The sequence below is a fragment of the Jaculus jaculus genome, chromosome 8 (assembly GCF_020740685.1).
Source record: "Jaculus jaculus isolate mJacJac1 chromosome 8, mJacJac1.mat.Y.cur, whole genome shotgun sequence".
In the NCBI taxonomy this organism is placed as follows: domain Eukaryota; kingdom Metazoa; phylum Chordata; class Mammalia; order Rodentia; family Dipodidae; genus Jaculus; species Jaculus jaculus.
In genome coordinates this window covers 55,255,968-55,270,347 of record NC_059109.1, presented here as the reverse complement: position 1 = coordinate 55,270,347, position 14,380 = coordinate 55,255,968, and the positions used below count along the sequence as shown (strand labels likewise).

General features: G+C 45.4%; 1 protein-coding gene across 8 annotated transcripts in view; it reads right to left on the bottom strand.

Annotated features, from left to right (window-relative positions):
* The window catches only part of Frmd5 (FERM domain containing 5), a 382,500-nt gene that overhangs the window by 54,350 nt on the left and 313,770 nt on the right, over positions 1 to 14,380 (bottom strand). For all 8 annotated transcript variants that reach the window (XM_045157691.1, XM_045157686.1, XM_045157690.1 and 5 more), the window contains exons 3-4: positions 10,661 to 10,703; positions 10,347 to 10,425 (exon numbers count right to left, since the gene is read on the bottom strand). In XM_045157691.1, coding sequence (XP_045013626.1) covers positions 10,347 to 10,425; positions 10,661 to 10,703 — 122 coding nt within the window. The remainder of the gene's footprint in view (positions 1 to 10,346; positions 10,426 to 10,660; positions 10,704 to 14,380) is intronic.

Below are 14,380 nucleotides of genomic sequence, written 5' to 3'. Positions count from 1 at the left end.
ACGCACTTGCAGGCAAAGCTAAAGGACCCAGGTTTGATTCCCTAGGACCCATGTAAGCCAGATGCACAAGGTGTCACATGTGTCTGGAGTTTGTTTACAGTGGCTGGAGGCCCTGGCGTACCTATTCTCTCTCCCCCTCTCTCTGCCTCTTTCTCTCAAATGAATAAATAAAAAAACCTTAAAATTAAAAACTCATATTGGGGGGCTGGAGAGATGGCTTAGGGGTTAAGGAACATGCCTGTGAAGCCTAAGGACCCAGCTTCAATTCTCCAGGTCCCACATAAGGCAGCTGCACATGGTGGCACATGCGTCTGGAGTTCATTTGCAGTGGCTCGAGGCCCTGGCACGCCCATTCTCACTCTCCCTCTCTCTGTCTCAAATAAATAAATAATAAATAAAAAAATATAAACCTTTGAGGAAAAAAAACTCATATTGGAGAACAAATACATTTCCCCTTTCCCTGGAGACTCCCCAGTACTTTGCTCTGAACTAGTTTAAGGTTAGTCCCTTCTGTAGCTCAGCACAGACACAGCACTTCCTGGTAAAAGCACTCCCCCGCCCTGTCTCTGTCAGTGTTGGGATCTGGGTGGATCCAGTCAGCTACCAAAAGGAAAACTGTACCCTCAGAGATGGGCAAACTAGGTCGTGGGCTGTGGAGTGGAATGGTGGGTGAAGAAGGAATAAGGCTGAGGAGGACATGTCCATCTATGGATTACTGGCCAAGGTCATCCAGACCTCTCCAAATCCAAATAAAGGGTGAGAAAGGGCACTTGTGAAGGAAAATGGCCAGCGTTTCTCCAAATATAGAAAGCTCATGTTAGGTGGAGGCCGAATATTGAGAACAAGAGCCATCTCTCCAGCCCTCATTTAATTCTTATGCAACACTAAAATCAACTATTTTTTTTACCTCCATTTCTTCCAGATAAAGCTGAGGATCTGGGCTGGAGAGATGGCTTAGCGGTTAAGCGCTTGCCTGTGAAGCCTAAGGACCCCGGTTCAAGGCTCGATTCCCCAGGACCCACGTTAGCCAGATGCACAAGGGGGCGCACGCATCTGGAATTTGTTTGTAGTGGCTGGAGGCCCTGTCGTGCCCATTCTCTCTATCTGCCTCTTTCTCTGTCTGTCGCTCTCAAATAAATAAATAAAAATAAAAAATATTTAAAAAAAAACCTGAGGATCCAGTGATGGTTCTCACAGACCACCACTAAATGGAAAAGCCCAGATTCAAATCCATTAGTGCTGGATTCTTTTTATTTATTTATTTGAGAGCGACAGACAGGGAGAGAAAGAAGGGGAGGGGCGGGGGGGGGGAAAGGGAGAGAATGGGCGTGTTAGGGCTTCTAGCCACTGCCAATGAACTCCAGATGTGTGCACCCCCTTGTGCATCTGGCTAACGTGGGTCCTGGGGAATTGAGCCTCGAACCAGGGTTCTTAGGCTTCACAGGCAAGTGCTTTACCACTAAGCCATCTCTCCAGGCCCCTGCTGGATTCTTGAATGTAACCACTATGTTATCCTGCCTCCCCTTGGACTATAACTGTTTCTTCACCTCACAAGTAGCAGAATGGGACAGCCCCTGTCACAGTGGAATGGAACTGATGGTTTTCCACTTTGCAATGCCTTTATCAGGAAGAAAAGCAGACCTGTAAGATTATGAGGTACATTTGTCCCTTGAATGTGTCCTCTCCCATAGTGGCTCCTTGACCACTATGGTCTATGGTGGTTTAAAAATATGTCCATAGATCCTTTAATATGCCTTTGTTATGAGGTAGTATTTAACTTATGAAACAGTACAAATTCCCCTTTTGAACATAAGTGAGGGATGTGAGGGCAATCTGGCTATGACATCTGTCACCCCATTTATCGCCAGCATTGAATGCAAGTGGAGTTTACTGACTGACTTTTTTTTTTCTTTTGTTGTTGTTTTTGTTTTTCAAGGTAGGGCCTCACTCTTGCCTAGGCTGACCTGGAATTCACTATGTAGTCTCAGACTATCCTTGAACTTACAGCCATCCTCCTACCTCTGCCTCCCAAGTGCTGGAATTAAAGATATGCCAGCCTGGCTAAATAACTGACTTTTAACAATAGAACAAAACAGAATCAAGAATCTGGCTATAAAGTCACCACAATTTCTTCTTCATTCTCTCTTTTTCTTGGGCCATTCATTTAGTCAGATGATGCTTACCCTGCTCTGTCCATGTGGTGAGGAGTGGAGGCATTCTGTTAACAGCAACATGAGTGTGTCCGTTTGGTAGTGAATTCTCTAGCCCCTGTTGAGCTCTCCCATGAGGACAGTCTCAGCCAACCACATGACTGATCCTGAACCAGAACTATCCAGCTAAACTACTCCTGAACCCCTGCTCAGAGACACTCTGAGATAACAGATGTTTGTTACTTTAAGCAAAGATTACAGTACTTTGTTAGCCATAAATAATGACAGCATCCTTGGAGGAGCAATAAGCAATGGAAATGGAGTAAAATTCCATTTAATTACACTAATCTGAACTGAAAGAAATTGGGAGCTACAGAGATGGCCCAACAGTTAAGGGCATTTGCTTGCCTGGGTTTGATTTTCCAGTACCATGTAAAGCCAGATGCACAAGGTTCCTTCGTTGTTCCTTTGCAGTGGCAGAAGGCCCTGACATGCCCATTCATTCTCTCTCCCTTCTCTCCTTCTCTATTTGCAAATAACTACATAAAAATGTATTTTAAATATTATTTGTTTGCCGAGAGAGAGAGAGCGAGCACTCACTAGCGCGAGTGCTGGGGGGGGGGGAGGGGGAGACAGAATGGGTACCACTGTAAACAAACTCCAGATGCACAGTCACTTTGTACATCTGGCTTTATGTGGGTAGTGGAGAACTGAACCCAGGCCGTCAGGCTTGCAAGTGTCTTAACTGCTCAGCCATCTCTCCAACTCCATAAAATATTTTTTAAACACTTTATTTTTATTTATTTGACAGAGGGGGAGGGATGGAGGGAGGGATGGAGGGAGAGAGGGAGAGAGAAAGGGCACACCAAGGCCTCTAGCCAAGCAAATGAACTCCAGATGCATGTGTCACCTTGTACATCTGGCTTACATGGGTCCTGGGAAGTCAAACCTGGATCCTTTGGCTTCGCAAGGAAGGGCCGTAACTGCTAAGCCATCTCTCCAGCCCTCCAGTTTCTTTTAAACATATTTTGTGGAGAATCTGGAGAAATGGCTTAGTGGTTACTCGGGTGACTTGCATGTAAATGTTTAGGAAGCACTGTCTAAAGAAATGCAAAAGCACCTTTGGGACCACATCAGTATGGACCTTCAACAAGCCAAAGGGAAGGCGAGGATCTCAGTCCAAGAGTTAATAAGAACACTTCCTGTCCTTTACCAAACCCACTGGGTCCTAATGTTTGTCAAGAAAAACAGGGGCATAAAAAAAGATGTCATTCAGAGTGAATAATTAAGATGGAGCTACCAAACCCAGCTTGTCTTCACTCGGCTCCCCACAGTGAAATGCCACACGGTGAGTGGGAGACGCGAGCGAGCACTTCTCTGCCTCTCACTGTTCCAACTCCCACCTTCCACAGGCTTTGGCAGGATGTGGATGCGAACCTTTTGCCCTCACTCACTGCTCACTTCCTGGGCCTGGATTCATGCTTAATTATCCCCTTGCTGCTCTGCTCATCTGCTTGCAAAAATCCTGGGACAAGACACACTAGAATGAAGGCTATCTATGAAACAATACCACAAATCTGGGCAGAGCTTCTGACCCCTCTTACCCACGGAGACATGCTTGGGACATGGAGGACAATGGGAGGTGCCTCTTTGTGCTGCAATGGACACAGGCTTTCCACTGCTGGAAGTCCTTTGGACTTCTGGACATAGCTATTGGCAGCTTTTAAGGCGGAAGGCCAGAGGAATTCTTGTTTGTTTGTTTGTTTTTTTAAAAAATATTTTCATTTATTTGTAAGCAGAGAGACAGAGAGAGAGAGAGGGAGAGAGAGAAGGAATAGGCATGCCAGGGTCTCTTGCCATTGCAAATGAACTTCAGATGCATGGGCCACTCTGCATCTGGCTTTATGTGGATACTGGAGCACTGAATCCGAGCTGTCAGGCTTTGCAAGCAAGTGGCTTTAACCATGGATCCATTTCCCCAGCCCTAAGCCATAAGAATACTTACAAATATTTATTTTTAAAATAAATTTTATTTATTTATTTGAGAGGGGAGAGAGAAAGAGAGAGAAAATATGAATGGACATGCCAGGACCTCTAGCCAGTAACAAATGAACTTTAGATGCATGTGCCACCTGTGCATCTGGCTTTACATGAGTACCGGGGAATTGAACCTGGGTCCTTTGGCTTTGTTGCCCAGCACCTTAACTGCTCAGCCATCTCTCCAGCCCTAAATATTTTACTTTTTATTTTTATCTTTTTATGAGAGAGAGAACTAGCATGTCAGGACCTCCAGCCACTGCAAGTGAACTCCAGACGCATGTGCCGCCGTGTGTGCATGTGTGACCTTGTGCACTTGTGTTACCTTGTGTGTATGGCTTATGTGGGATGTGGAGAGTCCAACACGGGTCCTCAACTTCACAGGCAAGTGGCATCTCTCCAGCCCTTATTTTTATTTCTTTGGTTTTGCTAGGTAGTGTCTTGCTCTAGCCCAGGCTGACCTCGAATTCACTATGTAGTCTCAGGGTGGCCTTGAACTCACAGTGATCCTCCCACCTCAGCCTCCTGAGTGCTGGGATTAAAGGTGTGCCACCATGCCAGGCCTAAGTAGTTTAGTTATTTATGAGAGATAGAGAAAGAATAGGATTCAGGGCTCTCTAGCCATGGCAAATGAACTCTAGCCACATGCTCCGCCATGTGCATTTGGCTTATGTGGGTTCTGAGGAATTGAACATGGGTCCTTAGGCTTTGCAGGTAAGTGCCTTAACTGCTAAGCCATCTTTCTGGCCCTGCCACTGCAATTCTCAATCCATGACATGGCAAATGGAGGAGCAGAGGTAATGAGGGGCAACCCCACTTTAAAGAAGCAAACTATATTCACTAGAGGGCAGTAAACATTGAGCTTATGTGAGGGTGCACCAATAATAGCTTCATAAGAGTTACACACGGCCCTCTTTGCATTTCTGCCACAGTGGCTTCCACCAAGTTTTGTTTATCAACAAGGTAGCAATGACTTGGTGCTATTGATCATGAAAATATATCTCACATGCTCTCAGCATGAGACCCTCCCTTGAAACTGTTCCACACACTTTCTCATTGAATCTTCACAATTCCATGAAGTAACTACTGTTTTTGTCCCAGTTTAATTTATGAGGAAACCAAATACTTAAAGATATTGTCTGCCTTCTAGCTAAAGAACAACCTGGATTTGAACCCAGATATCTCTGATTTCTAAGAGTAGGGCCTACTGCCATACTTTCCTTCTTAAAAAATAGGTTTTATTTATTTGCATGCATGTGGGTGTGCATGCATGCACATGCCAGGGTTTTTCCACAGAAAATGAACACCAGACACATGTACCATTTTAAAATATTTTATTTTTATTTACTTATTAGAGAGAGAGAATGAATGGGTGTGCCGGGGTCTCCAGCCACTGCAAATGAACTCCAGATGCATGTGCTCCCTTGTGCATCTGGCTTATGTGGGTCCTGGGGAGTCAAACCTAGGTCCTTTGGCTTTGTAGGCAAGTGCTTTAACTGCTAAGTCATCTCTCCAGCCACACATGTACCATTTTTTTTGTTCATTTTTATTTATTTATTTGAGAGTGACAGAGAGAGAGAGGCAAATAGAGAGACAGAGAGAGAGAATGGGTGTGCCAGGGCCTCCAGCCACTGCAAATGAACTCCAGACGTGTACGCCCCCTAGTGCATCTGGCTAATGTGGGTCCTGGGGAATTGAGCCTCGAACTGGAGTCCTTAGGCTTCACAGGCAAGCACTTAACCACTAAGCCATCTCTCCAGCCCACATGTACCATTTTAAGCCTGGCTTTACTTGAGTGCTAGGGGATCAGACCTCAGCTGGCAGGCTTTGCAAGCAAGCACCTCTAGCTGCTGAGTCATCTCCCCAGCCCAATGCCATGCTTCTTCTTCTTCTTCTTTTTTTTTTAGGTAGAGTCTCATTCTAGCCCGGGCTGACCTGGAACTCACTATGTATGTAGTCACAGGTGACCTTGAACTCACAGTGATCCTCTTACTTTTGCCTCCCAAGTGCTGGGATTAAAGGCATGCACCACCAAGCCTAGCCATGCTTAATTTTTTTATTTTAAAAATTTATTTATTTGAATTTTAAAATTTTATTCATTTGAGAGAGAAAGATGGAGAGAGAGAGAATGGGTGGGCCAGGGCCTACAGCCTCCTTGTGCATCTGGCTTATGTGGGTCCTGGGGAATTGAACCTGTGTCCTTTGGCTTCACAGGAAAGTACCTTAACCACTAAGCCATCTCTCCAGTCCAAATTTATTTACTAGAGAGAAGGAGAGAGAGAGAGAACAGCTGCTGCAAATGAATTCCAGATGCATGTGCCACCTTGTGCATCTGGCTTATATGGGTCCTGGGAAATTGAACCTGGGTTCTTTGGCTTTGCAGTTAGTGCCTATTCAATCCTTTTTTTAATATAATATTTTATTTATTTGAGAGAGAGGGGGGGCATGTCAGGGCCTCTAGCTACTGCAAACAAACTCCAGATGCATGCACCACCTTGTGCACCTGGCTTTATGTTGGTACTGGGGAACTGGATCTGGATCTTTTGGCTTTGCCGACAAGTGCCTTAACTTAGTTAAGCAATCTTTCCAACCCACTTAAAAAAATATTTTATTTATTTATTAGAGAGAGAGAGAGAATGGGTATGCCAGGGCCTGTAGCCATTCTGCAAATAAACTCCAGACAATGCGTCACTTTGTACATCTGACTTATGTGGGTACTGTGGAATTGAACCTGGGTCCTTCCGCTTCACAGGCAAGTGCCTTAATTGCTAAGCCAGCTCTCCAGCCCACCAGTGCCCTACTTTCTAATGAATAAGGTTTTACTGGAGCACAGCTTTGCTCACTCGGTAATGTACTGTCTATGGCTGCTTTCACACTACAACAACAGAACTGAGTAACTGTGACAGAGCACATGGCTCAAGCAGCCCAACATACTTTCTGAGCCTTTATAGAAGAGGCTTGCTAATCCATCTTAGCCTAATCAAGGCTCCGACAATGTTCATCGAAAGAACGCAGCCTAATGGCTCCAGGCTCTAATGTGCACCCTTACTCACTGTAGTCAATTCTTTTGACTCCTGGCTGTGTGTCAGACACTATTTTTTGGTAAGGTGGGGGCTCTATTCACACTGTTTCCTTTTGGCACTTGAGCTTTCCAGAGTTCATACATCTGCAGTCTGTTAAAAGCCAAATCTGGTGCCAAATCTTCTTAGCCTTGTTTCAAGCTTAGATATGAAAATCTGTTTATTACATTTATTTATTTATTTATTTTGTTTTGCTTTGTTTTTCGAGGTAGGCCCAGGCTGACCTAGAATTCACTATATAGTCTCAGGTTGGTCTCAGACTCATGGAGATCCTCCTACCTCTGCTTCCCGAGTGCTGGGATTAAAAGCATGAGCCACCATGCCTGGCTATTTATTTTTATTAATTTTTTTTGTTATTTTTATTCATTTATTTGAGAGTGACAGGCAGAGAGAGAAAGAGGCGGGGAGGGGGGGATGGGCGTGACAGGGCCTACAGCCACTGCAAACGAACTCCAGATGCATGCACCACCTTGTGCATCTGGCTTATGTGGGTCCTGGGGAATCGAACCTCAAACTGGGGTCCTTAGACTGCACAGGCAAGTGCTTAGCCACTAAGCCATCTCTCCAGCCCTATTTATTTTTTTAAAATTATTTATTTATTTATTTGTAAGCAGAAAGAGATAGAAGAGAGACAGAATAATGATACCAGGGACTCCAACCACTGCAAATGTATGCACCACTTTGTGCATCTGGCTTTATATGTGGGTACTGGGGAATTGAATTCGTGTCATTAGGCTTTGAAGGCAAGCACCTTAACCACTAAGCCATCTCTCCAGCCTGATTTATTACTTTTAAACAAAAATCAACCCTTTGTGAAGAATGCAAGAGATGAATTAAGAACAGTCCTTTACTTTCTACTCCATCTTCTTCTCTTAGCCTGCTTTAAAGGAATGGCTGAGAAGGCAGTGAATTTAGAACCAGTATTGCCAGGAAAAAACATACTGGCAGCTAAATTGGTTTGGCAGCAAGATGGGATGGAGGGCTCAAAGCCAGGCATGAATTATAGAGTCTGAGTGAGGCTCACGCTGGTACCCACTCTCTGAAGACCAGTAGAAATATGAATGAGAAAAGGTGTAGCTGACTCCATGGCCCCGAGGATGGGGAGACACAAAAGCTGCAAGTCAGGCCTGGCACTCCGTGGTTCATACTACTAACAATGCTGGTAACTGCACACCAGGGAAAGAAGGCGGGTGAGGCGAAGAGAGAGAGGGAATTTTCGGGATGGTTAGCAACAAAGGCTTGCAGATGGCGGAGGACTCGTATACTTGCTACCATCCTTGAAGTCTGCTGACTTGGCAAAAGGCCTGGTTGTGGTCTCAAGGCTGGGCTTACACAGACCATGCAATCAATGTAGCAAGGGAACACACTGAGCCTTCGTTCAGTGCAGGGCTTCCTGGGAGTGCCTATGCTGAGCATGGCAGCACATTCCTGTGATCTCTGCACTGGGAGGGAAAGGTGGGGAGACTGTGAGTTCAAGGTTAGCTTAGGGTACGTAGTAAGACCATGCCTCAAAACCCAAAACCAACCAAAATTCAGTCGTGCCCGAATTTGTGATCTACAGAATTTTTTATTTTTATTTTTTTGATCTACAGAATTTTTGATCCAGAGAATTCATGTAATAAAACTTATTAACTTTTTTTTTTTTTTTTTTTTTTTTTTTTTAGTTTTCTGAGACAAGGTTTATATAATCTTGGCTGGCTTTCAAATTTGGTATGTAATGGTGGGTGACTCCTGATCTTCCTGCCCTGGCTTCCCAAGTGCTAGAATTATAGGTCTACACTTCTGCTTGAGTTGGGGGGGGCGGTCTATACGTTAATATAATATAGTGACATTTGATTTACAAAACTGAAGCCATGCCTGGGTGTGGTGGCGCATGCCTTTAATCCTAGCACTTGGCTGGGAGAGGTAGGAGGATTGCTGAGTTTAAGGCCACCCTGAGACTACAGAGTGAATTCCAGGTCAGCCTGGGCTAGAGTGAGACCCTACTTTGAAAAGCCAAATAAAATAAAATAAAATAAACAAAATAAAACTGAAGCCAAAATAGCCATTCCAAAGCCCTGTGTCTGAGGACAGCTCACTAAAGTTCAGACCAGACTCTTTCAGCGCCATTCTGAGGCCGAAAAGACCAGGCAGTGTTGATGGTTGGTGTTAGGAGGCAAGGCTTTTAACAAAAATGTGTTAAGTTTGTTCCAACATGGGGATAGGAGTTTAGACTTTTGAGTCTGCCCTTACACTGGCTCTCTAAGCATAGAGGGGTTCAGGGCTAAGACAAACACTCTGGAGGTTCCATGTGGCGGCCAGTGCTTTGACAAAACTCCTCTCTTAAGTTGTTAAACACAGTAGTCCTGTCCCCATTGACCTGCCAGAAGCTACAGGCTGCTAATCAGTATGAGTGAGTTTGGTTTTTAGGAGGAAAATAGGAGTCATTTCTACCTCTGTAAGGTAAAGCAGAGCCTACAGTTTCTGTACCAAGTAAGGAGTTCTCACCACACATCAATCCTCCGTGCTTTAAAGTAGGAGGGGGCAGACTGGAGAGATGGCTCAGCAGTTAAAGGTGCTCCAGTTAAAGGTACAAAGCCTGATGGCCTGGGTTTGATTCCCTAGTACCCATGTAAAGCCAAATCCACAAAGTGGTGCATGTATCTATAGTTAGTTTGCAGCAGCAGCAGGCCCTGGTATGCCCATACTCTTGTTCTTTCTCTCAAATGAATAAATAAATAAAAAGAAAGAAAATAGTAAGTAGCAATGTAGCCTTCTCCCCCCTTAAAATGTTCACAGTAGCCATATCATAAGTAAGAGAAAAACTGCTTTTGATCAATTAGTACTTTAGGTCTCCAGCAGAGTGAGGAGTTACACATGAAGTATTCACACATGAAGGCATGACACTCACACTGCTTGATTCTGCTGAAGGATGGCAAAGAAAGCACATGGAAATGAAATGAGGAAGTTGCATTTCAGACTACTTTCTTGCCCAAAAGAGCGAGGCACTTCTACACCTGGGGATCTACGAGGTCAATAGCCCCCTTTCCTACCCTTTCCCACAGATCACAGTGGATGGGGGCCGTGTGTTTAGCCTCACCTGGTTATTTCTTCTTTCAGGGCAGCAGGGTCTGCAGGGTAAAATTTCACACGGAAGCACATGGTGAATGGAGGCTGGGCTGCGAAGACAAAGATTTGCCTGTCAGGAGAGACTCCTCCATAAAGTGGCTGGGCTCTCTTCCCCTGGTGTGCACAGACCTCTGAACCATAGGAAGAAAACTCTCACATGGTTAGGGCTATCTTCTACTAGAACAGGGAAAATAACAGGCGTTGGCCAACACTTATTACCCTTGGGGGGAATATCATTCAGTCCTCCCCAGGGTCAGGTTTAATGCTGTCATGGGGAATACTTACACCTCAGTTGCTTCACCACAGACTTTGTAAACTCCAACCAATGCTAAAAGAGAAAACAGAGGGCATGGAAAACCTAGTGAGCAGTGCCAAGTGGAACTTGTTTAGTCCAATTCAAATAACTAGACAGATTATAATCGGCCTAGGGTAGAAGCAGCCTGAGAGCCTGTGAAATACAGGTTTGGAGAGTGAAGAGCAACATGATTTTCTGATATAAGCCCTCTGTGAAGAAATCATTTTATCTTCAGATACTATTTTTAGAAATGCCTCCTAAAGCAGGGTACCAAAGTACTAAGCCCTGTTTTGGACATGCCAGTAGGCATGAATGACTACACATATGTGTGGTGAGACAACGGTCCACCTAGCTTGGGTAGAGAGAGGCCAAGCTTAATGTGTGCTATGTTCTACACTAATTGTTTTTTTTTTTTTTTTTTTTTTTTTTTGGGAGGGGGAGCAAAGGAATGAGACAGAGGCCATTGGTAGCAACTCTTATATTGAGAGAAGGCAGAGATGGTTGGTATATATTTCCACTTTTGTTTGAATAACATAGAATGACCATCTTTGTGTTAGATAACACATACTTGGGATTCCTTGGCATACAGGGATGTTTAAAGTCGTCTTTTCTTAAGATAATTAGCTGTAGCCAATGTGCAATCTGGTATCCTGCTTCCCTTGGACTTGTATAGAATTAGGATACAATAGCAATGTATTTTTCATTTGTCCCATTGCTTGGAGGAAGGAAGAAATGAGATTATTCTATATCTATTTCTTAAATATCTAAGGGTCCTTTATAAAATTCATTATTGATATTGTTTTTATGCTAAGAGCAGGTAAGTTGTCAATTTGCAGAGAGCCAATACTGCTATTATTTGGGGCTTCATTGCCTGGCAGTATAAGCTATTCTAGATAGTATAGGCCACTATATGTAAGCTGCATGAGGACAGAATCACCAGTGTCTAGTTCATATACCATAATAGCTGCAGGATGGACACAGGGGCTGGTTCCACACTCTACTCCTTCCTCACCACTTCCATTTAGTGTAATGTCTTGGCAGAGATTTTCTTCTGCAGGAAAGCAGCCAAGGCCAGACAGACCATATTCGGGCTTCCCTCGATTCCCAGTTCTCACCTTCTGGGCCTGGGCTGTGGGTCATGCAGTTAATGGACCCACTAAGAGCCAGTTCTTCTGTTAGCTCCACATGGATAATATGGCCTGACATTTTGCTCTCTTGCTTCCTCTGATCCGAGTTCCCATGAGGCTGGCAACTCATTACAGCCACTCAACGTGGTTAAGAGGTCCTTCTCACATTACACGGCCCACCGCAGCTCCGCTTTGCAGGAAAGCAAAGATGAAAGATGCAATTTCACAGAGACAACTGGGGCTCCAGGCCATGCCTGGAAGGTGGAAGAGGCCCACCGGCTCCTAGCACGCTGGGATTGTGTACAGTGAGGATATAGCGTGAGCTCTCTCCTGAGGAGATGCCAACAAGTACTTGCTTTTTTGAGGCAGGGCACTCATGACCCACAAAAGTCCAAGTCCACCAAAGTTCAACTTGGTGAAACAATGAGTGTATTGGGGTACTGGGAGTATGGAGCCCCAAAGCAGTTGCGGCAGGGGAAGGTCCAGCATGGCTGATGACCTCCCTCTAGCTGCATAGGTGGAGCTCCCCATTCCTCGATCTTTCGCCCTTTATGTAGTCCACCTGCCCCTGACCTCGTGCATTATTGTCTAGAGCCGGCACAGGGCTCCTGTCTGATGACCTCCCACACCCTCTTTCTACGGCCCTACATCAACAGGTCCAATCTTGACAGCTGCTCCTGAGCTTCTTCTGATAAGGATGGCAATAACTGTTTATCTTGGAGTATCCTGTCACATAGCAGAGGGGAAACAGCAAGTGTCAGGGACTCAGAGAACATAATACACCTAGACACTGATAGACTACAAGCAATAAAATGAAGATAGAAGTGAAAGGAATGACGGAGGTACTTGAACAGCAGAGGGCAGATGGAACTGAATTGTGAAAGGGCTCCTCCCTGTGGCAATAGCAGGAGAGAAGGCGTTAATTTGGACTGTGGTGATAGCCCAGGGCAGGACTGAGGCTGGAGGAGGTTAGGAAGGGAGTGGGAAGTTGACACAGCTTGTCCGAGGGATCTCAGGGTCCAGTAGAGAAATTCTGAGAGGAGACCAAGATCATAGTGACGATCTTTTGCAGCTGCCTCACTAAACCTGGGAGTTCAGAACCACCAGCAAGGAAAGAGAAGTGAGGAGAAGAAGAAAATATCCAGAGGGAATGAGCCAGATGGGTATAGTCTTCAGACTGTGGAGGCTTGACAAGTTTCACAAGAGGAGAAGGCAGAGAGAGGAGCCAGGGTAGAGTGGCTAACAGCAGGGAGGGGACGAGACACAGCTCCCCCAGGAGACAAGAGAAGAGGGGTGGGCTCCCCAGACACAGAGGCTCCGTGAGCACGCAGTGATGTGGGATCAATGTGAGCACTAGTTCAGAGTATCTTGGGGCCTGAGGAGAGGTTTGCTTTACATTCTGGGGGAGCGGTGGACTTACCTCCCGTATTTCCACCATGAGTTAATGGATTAGGACGACCCCTCATCATGGGGCATGTCCGTATCTCTGTAGCACTCTCTCTGCTCTCTCTGCTCCTCCCTGAGATGCAGAATCACCTTGTTCTCAGAGGCTACCGTGTGTGAATTCAGCATGGCACCTCAGTACCACACAGCCTGAAATGCCAGGTAGTTCCGAGCTTGTGGTTGTGCCACTTCCCTTGGTTGGACAAGTTATTTAACCTGAGACTTGATCTCCCCATCAGGAGAATGGTTGTTATAATCACGGACACTCATCCCCGGTCTTACGGGTTATATGAATTCACATATGTGAAACGTGGGTTTAGTGACTGATAAAACTCAGTGCTCACTCTCTGTCAGCGGGGGAAGTCTGGTGTGCATTCATTGCAGAGCCTGGCCATGGACTCTCCATGAAGTTTTATGTCTCCTTTTCCACAATTACTTCTCACTTGCTCCTTCTTTTAATCCTTACTGCCTCCCTGTAAACTCTTTTGTTTGTTTGTTTTGTTTTTTTGAGGTAGGGTTTCACTCTAGCTTAGGCTACCTGGAATTTACTATGGAGTCTCAGGGTGGCCTTGGACTCACAGCGATCCTCCTACCTCTGCCTCCCGAGTGCTGGGATTAAAGGCGTGCGCCACCACGCCTAGCCCCTGTAAACTCTTTTCAAGAACATTCTGACCTCATTGAAAAGTAAGCAATAGGGCACATTTTGCCCTTTAATTTCATATGCTACCCTCTGGGTGAAATGAAGGGATCTTACTGGAACTGGCCTTTTCAAGGAGAGAAAGCTTGGGTCCCCATTTTTCAGTGAATGAGCACCTACAGCATGGAGGACTGTGGTGGTTTGATTCAGGTGTCCCCCATAAACTTACGTGTTTTGAATGCTAGGTTCCCAGCTGGTGGCAATTTAGGAGTTGGAGCCTCCTGGAGGTGATATATTGTTGGGGGCGGACTTATGGGTGTTATAGCCAGCTTCCCCTTGCCAGTGTTTGGCATATTCTCCTGCTGCTGTTGTCTACCTGATGTTGGCCAGGAAGTGATGACCATCCTCTGCTCATGCCATCATTTCCCCCTGCCATCATGGAGCTTCCCCTTGAGTCTATAAGCCAAAATAAACACTTTCCTCCCACAAGCTGCTCTTGGTTG